Source organism: Plectropomus leopardus, chromosome 20 (genome assembly GCF_026936395.1).
Source record: "Plectropomus leopardus strain MGB_pleo_1.0 chromosome 20, ASM2693639v1, whole genome shotgun sequence".
Taxonomy (NCBI): domain Eukaryota; kingdom Metazoa; phylum Chordata; class Actinopteri; order Perciformes; family Serranidae; genus Plectropomus; species Plectropomus leopardus.
The window spans coordinates 3,079,414-3,088,193 of record NC_142195.1 but is presented as its reverse complement, the minus strand read 5'-3'; the positions used below and the strand labels follow the sequence as shown (position 1 = coordinate 3,088,193).

At 38.6% G+C, this 8,780-nt stretch overlaps 1 protein-coding gene across 1 annotated transcript; it reads left to right on the top strand.

The window, feature by feature from the left end:
* The first annotated feature begins 585 nt into the window (after nt 1–585).
* Nucleotides 586–8,275, top strand: LOC121959948 (uncharacterized). The gene is made up of 2 exons (XM_042509503.2): nt 586–1,454; nt 3,189–8,275. Exons 1-2 carry the CDS (start codon nt 900–902, stop codon nt 3,375–3,377), a joined length of 744 nt encoding a protein of 247 aa, XP_042365437.1. The 5' UTR covers nt 586–899; the 3' UTR covers nt 3,378–8,275.
* The last annotated feature ends 505 nt before the right edge of the window (nt 8,276–8,780 follow it).

Genomic DNA, 8,780 nt, shown 5'->3' with positions numbered 1-8,780 from the left:
CTTAAAGCCGCATTAATTGATTTTTCTCCTAAAAATGTGCTAAAATCCTGCAGATGTCCTAAAGTCATAGAAACGCCCAAAAATCCTACAAATGTCCTGAAACATAGTAACATGCTAAAATCCTACATATGTACTAAAATCCTAGAAATGGCTTAAACCTTAGAAATGTCCTAAAATCATAGAATGTCCTGAAATCCTAGCAATGTCCTAAAATCCCGGAAACGTCCTAAAATCATAGAATGCTTAAAAGATGTCCTAAAATCCTAGAAACATGCTAAAATCCTAGAAACGTCCCAAAATCCTACAAATGTCCTGAAATCCTAGAAACATGCTAAAATCCTAGACATGTGCTATAATGCTAGAAATGTCCTGCAATCCTAGAAACATGCTAAAATTCTAGAGATCGTAGAAACGTCCTCAAATCCCAGAAATGCCCAAAAATTGTAGAAACGTGCTAAAACCCTTGTAATGTCCCCCTGCACCCATGCCTGGGACCGGCTTCCAATTTCGGTCTGCAGCAGCAGTAACTGCCGTCGACCACAGGGGGAGCTCTAACAGTCTGTGCTGTACTTTCTGTCAACGAAGAAGAAGCGGGAGCCACAACAATAACACACAGCTAGCACCACTGGCAAGAACATCTGCTGAATGTCCCGTTTTTAGCTCGTAAGTTCAATTTTAACACCAATACGCAGAACGTTTCCGTGAGTAATCAAAAATACATCTGCACGGAGGTGAATTGAGGCTCCACGTTGTGTTGTTAACAGAAATAACATGCTGTGGCTGTTGTGACGCGCAGGCTGCAGAAGCTAACTAGCTGCTCCGTTAGCTTGTTTCCAGCCAGCCCGCTCCTCTGCTCCTCTCTCCGTTAATGTCACTGGGATCCGACTCCGCGCGCAGACATGGAGAGCTTGTACAAGCGGAAAATGTTCGCGTCGATGCGGAAAACCAAAGTGGACGCGTCGAAGAAGCGGCAGATCGGCCTGCCCGCCTCAATCCTAGACGACAGTGACGAAGGCTCCTTCACCTCCTCCTCCTCCTCCTCCGGATCCCAGTCCGACTTCCAGAGCTCCCCGGAAGAGGACAGCGAGCAGGAGCAGGAGGACCGAGACCGGAGCGACTCCGGGGCGACTTCCAGCGACGACAGCCGCTCCGTGACACGCAGAAAGCGCTCGTTCCTGGGAGGCGACGACAGCTCCTCGTCCTCCAGTCCCGGGGAGGAGGACTCGACAAACGATGAGGAGGAGAAGGACAGGAGCCAGCCCAAGAGGACGGTGCAGCCGAGGAAGCGGAGCAGGCTGCAGCGGCCGGACGAGTCGGACTCGGAACACGCGGAGGAGAAGCGGACAGAGGAGGCGGAGAAGGCGAAGAGGAAGCAGAGACACAACAAGCTGCTGGCGCTGTCCCGGAGGATGAAGGCCCGGGTCCCCAACCGGAGGAGGAGCCGCCTCAAGCAGGTAGCTGCACCTCTGCAGGACCCCCATCACACACAGCCCTTTAACACTTAAGACCCCCGATGAGATCAAATGTGCATATATTAATCATAATAAAAAGGTATTCACAAAATATCGGCATGTCATCGGTATCGGATAGATATAGATTATAATGAAATATAGGAATCGGCCAACATGTTGACACCTGTCAATATGACAAACGTATGCTTTTATTATCACTGACAAAATGAACATGTACAAAACATCAAACACAAGATGAAATATTTTTCTTGCTTTGCACAATAAGTATTGATTTTAATATTGGAAAATAAAACATACACAGAAAAGCATTGTATTTCAAGTTTCCATCTGCTGGTGGGCCTTCACAATAATAAGAGCATATTATATCAGATATCACCAAAAAATCCAACATTGTGCATAATATGAGCAGAAATCATAATATTGGCTGATTCGATAGGTCATTTTAAAGACCAATATCTGCCAATAGTGATGATGCGCTGATATTATCCAGCAGGGTTTGAACTTTCTGAACAAAGGTTGGGCAAATAAATAATAATAGGTATTGATTTTTAATGATTGAAAGCAAAGCTTAGATGCCTTTTCCTGTTATTTTAACAGGAAATTTTAGCAGGAAAATTGGTTTGGTTTCTTTCAGTAACATGGGAACATAATAAGCAATTTGGAAAGAAATGGTATGCAAACTGAGAAAAATGTCTTAAACTGTATTTATAATTATTTTTAACGGTGTGTATGTGTGTGTGTGTGTGTGTGTATTAGCCCTTTCTTGAGGTCATTGTCTTTTTTTGTGTATGTGTTTTTGTTTTTAACTTTCTGTCTTTAAAAAAAAACAACTTGATGTCAGGTAATTTTCTTGTAACGTTTTACTAATTTCTTGCTACTTTTATGGGCATTTTTTGTAAAGTTGCTCGTTGCCCTCTTCCCCTGTTTTTGAAAGAAATCGCGCCAATTTGCTTTCTCTCAGCAAGAGGAAAATGTTCAGAAATCTGTATAATTCTGTTAATTGTGTCTTTAAAGTTGTGTTACAGAAAAGGAAAATATACATGTACATTTTTTAGCACTTTCATAAGGTCATTTTCATAAAAGGGTATTAAGACTTGTTTTTTGCTTTTTTAAAACTTTTACTTTAGTTTTATATTATTTTCTTGTAACTTTGCGCAAATGTTTTGCTCATTTTTATACTATTTTTTAAGTTGCCCGTTGACCTCCTCCCATTTTTTTGAAAGAAATCAAGCTAATTTGCGATCTCTCAATGAGAGAAAAATGTCCAGAAAACTGTAGTTATAATTATCCTATTTATGTCTTAAAAATTGTGGTGAAAAAAAAGAAGAAAAAAAATTTTTTTAGCACTTCCTCCAGATAATTTCCTTGTTTTTTTGCCTTTCTTTTTTAAGTTTTCTTTCTTTTTTTTATTTAACATATTTTCAGGTAACTCTCTTGTAACTTTTTGCTAATTTCTAGCTTTTTTTGCAGCAATTTTTTGTTAAGTTGCTTGTTGCCCTTTGCCCATGTTTTTGAAAGAAATTAAGCCAATTTGCTTAAGTTTCAAAGAGTTAAGCAACAGACACAACATACACCCCAAATCTCCAATGCTCTTTCTGAAGGTTTTCTCTGACCACCTCACCTGTTTATTTAACCTTCATCAGATAGTATTTATTCTGTGTCTGATTTTTCTGTTAGACTATCACGTCATTGTCTGAAATGTGTTTGTATGTTCAGGATGTGGTCGATGAGGAAGAGTCCAAAGACGGTGAGGACGAAGCCAGAGGTGGGAAAGAAGGAGGCGGAGGAGAAAACGGCGACAATAAACAGGCTGCAGAAGGTGATGAGGGAGGTCAGGAGGAGAAGAAAGACACAGAGGAGGAGAAAGAAGGCGAGGAGGAGGAGGAGGAGGAGGAGGAGAAGTAGATCCACTCAGTGATGGAGAACAGAGAACGAGTTTGAATGTGAAGGACTAAATCCTTAAACCATCTGAAACAGACTCATAACTGTTAGTTTGTACAGCTTTTCTTTCTCCCACGGCATTTAAAGTGGAAAACAAAGACACTAAGTCCTGGAGTTACAACATTTTCTCCAGGTTTTTTGTCGCAATAGAAACAGACATTTGTGAAATGACACAAAAAGATGTTCAGATGATTTAGACAACCTCACTGACCCGTTAGGAATTTGGTGAAGGAGGTGGAGCTTGAATTGGGGCACAGCTTTAGACGGATGCTGAGAAAAGTGGCTCATTGATATGTCACTCAGTGTCAAATGATCATTCTGATTGGTCCACGCCTGCTGATCTGCTGACGTACTGCATGTCATGTCAGTTTTATTTACATCCCAAAGTAAATCATCCCAGTTGGTGATCCCAGTTAGATGTCGTGACACCCATGTTGCACTGACAGGTGCGATCTATCTGCAGGTGTTAAACAGGTGATAATGTGAATTTGGTCGTTTTAATGTTTCATTCCCACACAGCTTGCATAGCAAGTGCAGCCTATTGGACATCATTTAAACCGCAAAACCCTGAAAGTGTTAACCTGTATTATTTAATAAAATTTAGCAGCAGTGTTAACCCTTTGAGACCTAGAGCAAGTTAAGTTTTCTTGTGCTGCATTCAAGATGCCTTTCACAAGATGTTTGTCCTTTTGAAACCTGAGCAGATTGATTTGATTTCTTTAAAAAAAAAAAGAAGGGATGGGAGGGCAACTTGGCAAGAAATGTCCCTGAAATTGCCTACCCATTAGTTTTATTAGAAATTATCCAAAAAGTGAAAAATGTCTAGAAAAATATATTTGTATAATTATTCTTCCAAAAAAAATTACATATTTACATATTGTTCAATTTTCTGAGCAATTTTTTTGTGGGGTTTTTGATTTCTTTTTTGTACTAATTTTCTGGTAATTTTCTTGCAACTTTTCAAAAATTGCAAAAATTTTCTTTTTTGTTTTTGTTTTCTTTTTTGGGGCAAGTTTCTTGTTGCTGTCTTGCCATCTTTTTGAAAGAAATCAGTTTGATTGGGTTTCAAAGGGTTAAAGGTAACTTACGTATTTTTTCCCCAAAGGGACCTTATTTTCCCATGTTTTTGCATCTAATTGACTAATGGGAACAACTATATTAGAAATTAGTCCAGTCCTGAAAGAGACAAAACAGGCTGCAGTGTAATTCCTGCTGGCAATTGAGCACCATCAACTTACGTCCTCTAACTGTGTTTTCGCCACTAACAGGCTCAAATTTTTTGAAGTGTCTGAAAACCTGATGGGAAGGATCCCTATAGAGATAGACTTAGTAGGGTCCTTTTTGTTCAACCAGAAACAGCTCAAAAATCGTGATCGTCAAACATGCCAGACTCCATTTAAATAAACTGTATTTTTATCACCTTAAAACACTTTTAATTCAAAGTCAACAGAAGCAAAATGATACCAAGAAAACAAAATAAAACTCACAAAAGCTGTCGTGGTTCGTCTCTCCAGTGGTCGAACACTAACCAACTTTGAAATGAACCTATAATTCACCCGGTTAAATGTGAAAATATGCTGACTCCACACATGTAAAATCACTATTTATATAATGAAGTCTGGTAATTTGGGAAATGGTGATTTCAGGGCTGTTTCTAGTTTAACAAAAAGAATCTCAGTCTTAATCAAAGAGGTTAACCTCTGTTGGGATCTTCCTGAGCCTGTCAGTGACAAAAACAATATTTTTTAATGGACGTGAATTCACAATGCTCTATTGAAAATAGGGTCCAGGTTAGGAAATACAGAAGTTACCCTTTACATGAGCAGAATGTCAGCATATTTTTGGTTTATGCTAGCCAGATGTCTGCATTGTGTCAAATATCCAGTATTTATTTCACTCTAACATCATGATTCTTCTAAAATTGTGCTAAGAGGTTTTATAACACAGTGGACATTCATCACTTGTGTGAATAAAATAATTTTAACTCAAGGTCCACTTACTGGCTCTTTCTGGACCTTTGTACCTCATCTCATGGTTTTGGAAACATTGAGAACTACAAAACATTTGTGGCTGAAAGCTCCACAGACAGCTCATATGTGGACCTTGAGTTAAGGAGGGACAAGTGGGTGTATGTGTCAGGAGATCAGCAGAACCTTCTAATACTCAACCGTGGTACTGAATTTTCAGACGATACTGAAATGCGAGTGGCATGCCAGCGCTCACTTTTTAATGTCAGGGCTGCTGCAGAGGGTTTGTGTGAAGTGTGTCTTATGTTTCTGCTTTATCAGTGTCAGTGGTGGGACGTGAAGGCTGACATATCAGTACAAAATCTGAGAACCCTGAGCTCAAGAGATTTCCTTTGATTGTTAAAAAGTCAAAAGGCAACAGACTGTGTCTGTGACACTTCTGGGAGAGAAGTCACTACAAGTCCCAGAGAGCATTGCTGTAAAAAAAACCCATCCAATTCAGGTTTTTGGTTATTTCCTGACTGCAGTGAAGTGTCCTGAAAATGCTAAAAGTGATTTCGCAGGTCTGGATGGACAGTGGCTGCTGAGGCTTCTGGGTACTGTAGTATTCAGAGACATTGACTATACCCAGCTGACAGCACACTTCTTCTTTGTTGCACTTTCCTTTACTTTAAATTTTAAACATGAGTTCAAATGCGACTCTTTTCCTGCAAAGCAGACAGTTAATTTGATTTTTTTAAAAAGGTGATGTTTGCAGAGATGTCTGTACTTTTTGGTAGTTTTGTCCCTTTCTTTTCTAAGTTAAAGGTACATCTGATATATTAGCCGCTCACAGCAATGAAAGGATTTGCTGCTTAGCTGTGTCTTATATTATTGTTCACTGAGTATCTTTGGGTTTTGGACTATTGGTTGGACAAAAGACAATATTTGAAGATGTCACCTTGGACATAGGATCATTGACATTTTCACTATTTTCTAACATTTAGTAGCAACAGTTTGTTAAAAGAATAATTTGTAGGTGAATTGATCAAGAGAATAATCATTTGTTGCAGGCTTATGTTATTACAAGAGATGATAATAATTAATCACAATCGATTTAACAGTCGTTAAGAGTTTAATCGAACATGTGAAATTTAATTGCTCAATCGATAGGCTGTTGAAATATATGCAATATCTTACTGTAAGCTTTGATTGAGGCAAAAATGTATTGGTATTGTTTGTAATAAGCAGTTTGCATAAGTTTTTATGTTTCTTTTCAAATAACGTTCATATTACCAATTAAGGATAATGCTAACGATTTGCAACCCTAGTTATTACAAAAACTGCCCTGAATAAACATCCAGGGTCTGTGTTTGACTTGAAGCTTTGATAGAAATAGATGGTAAAAAAAAGTGAAGCTTAAAGGTCCACTTATTTCTTTTATCCAGAGCTTTCTACTGCATCTCACAGTCTTGAATGAATGGAGCTGGTTTGGTTGTTATTGCGCGACCTACTGTAAGTATTTAAGTGTGGTCATTGTTGAGAGGAAGTCTCTTGTGAATGTCCACTGACTCTTGGTGGATTACTTTTGGCTCCTTCTCAGTTTGGTTAATAATGGAGCTGGCGGAGCTCTTCATGAGTCCTTTTTTTCCCGCAGCAGCAGCTTTAGGAGTCTGGGATCAGTCGATCTGATCAGATCAGATTGATGGATGAGAAGAGGAAAATGGAGGCGAGCGAATGCAAACTTTGAGACACAGCAGAATGAATGGTTAAGTTTCATTTTCACTTCTCCCAGCGTTCTGCTGCTCCATCTGTGCCCAGAGTGCGCGCTGCGCTCCAAGAGTGTGGTGCAATACACAACCAAATGGTTTTATATTTTCCGCCAATGAACGGTCCAGCTTTAACAAAACAAAAATCAATACCTTGAAGCAGATGTTTTAAACATTGATGGCTGCCAAAAACAAATGAATGTGTGGGAAACCATGAGCCAGTTCCATTTAGTGAATAAAGACAGTGAGATGCAGCTGACAGCTCTGAAAAATACCAAAGACCATGTTTTTATTAAAAAAACAAACTTGCAGTTTGATTTTGCAGCTGCCACTACCCAATTTCACAAACCCCAAGACTTTTGTCTGCATCAGTAAATTGAATATTTTCCAATGAAATATTAGCTGACAGGAAAGATGGACAGAACTATCAAAATAATATTAGATCTGAAAGAAAAGTAATTTTTCTTACTCGTCATCAGAGATTTTCGACATTTCTCTGGATTGCAGTTTGCTTTTTGCACTTGCTGAAAGCATTTATGTTAATGTTATTAACATATAAATACCAGGAGAAGTGTTTCCTGTATATAGATTTAATTTGGGCAGCCCTCCCAACACCTCATTTTGTACTTTTCTATTTATTTATTTCTCCCTAAAGTCTGTTACAGTGCTGCATTCATGTGCTACATTTATATATACATTTGTCACATAATGTCCCTTATCGAAAGTTTGCCCTTTTTAAATATTCTTCATTCCTTGTTGCCTTTCTTTATTTCCTACTTTTCTTCCCTTTTTCCTTCCTTCTTGTGTAGTGGTGCGTTTAAAGTGCAGACTGGAAAACAGAACTCCCTGATCATAAGCTCAGCATATAAGCTGGCAGCTGGTGAGAAACTGAACTGAAAAAGATGTTCTTTTATCCAGTTTTCAGTCTGCAGCTGTTCAAAATGAACCGAGAGAATTTAAGAGCCTTGTGGCCTTTTCTGCTTTTCAGTCATTTAGTGGTCGCAGTATATTATACAGAATAGTGATGCTAAATGCACATCTGTCGTAGTTGTCATGGTCTTTTATTGCTGTATAAAGCTCTGCAGACCGACCTACCCTGTTAACAACACCTCTTTTATTAATAAAGTTTCTTTTTTTGACCAAAAAATTTTGTTGGAAATCATCACATCTTTACTTTATTAGTATATTATTACATTTCCCATGAATCACTATGCCCTGGCTGTAATAAAACCAAGTGCTGAATCCTCATTTGACAAAAACATGATAAAGTTTGGTTCATAACTACATCTTCCATGATGCTTTGACAGCACCTTCATACAGCGATCTTAATCTTAAAATATTAGCATTTTTGCACATTTTAAAAATGGTGCCACATTTTTTTGCTTCCATAAGATTGTTGAAATTAGAGATATATTGGTATGCATGTGTATTTCTTCCAGTTTGAATACTGACACTTCTTTTAGGTTATGTTTGAACACACCGCTACATAATGCCATTCGCAATGTATAAATATCCTTCAGGGACTGTTTGGCGCATTTCACACGCTTTTCATTCTTCATTTTTTGATAATCATGTTCACAAGAATGAGACAGAGGTCACAGAGACCTTGACCTTTGACCACCAAAACCGGTTCATCACTGAGTGTTAGTGAT

Coding starts and splice junctions, on each gene's coding strand:
- LOC121959948 (XM_042509503.2), top strand. CDS start 900: ATGGAGAGCTTGTACAAGCGGAAAATGTTCGCGTCGATGCGGAAAACC. Junction 1,455..3,188: donor GGAGGAGCCGCCTCAAGCAG/GTAGCTGCACCT, acceptor TTGTATGTTCAG/GATGTGGTCGATGAGGAAGA.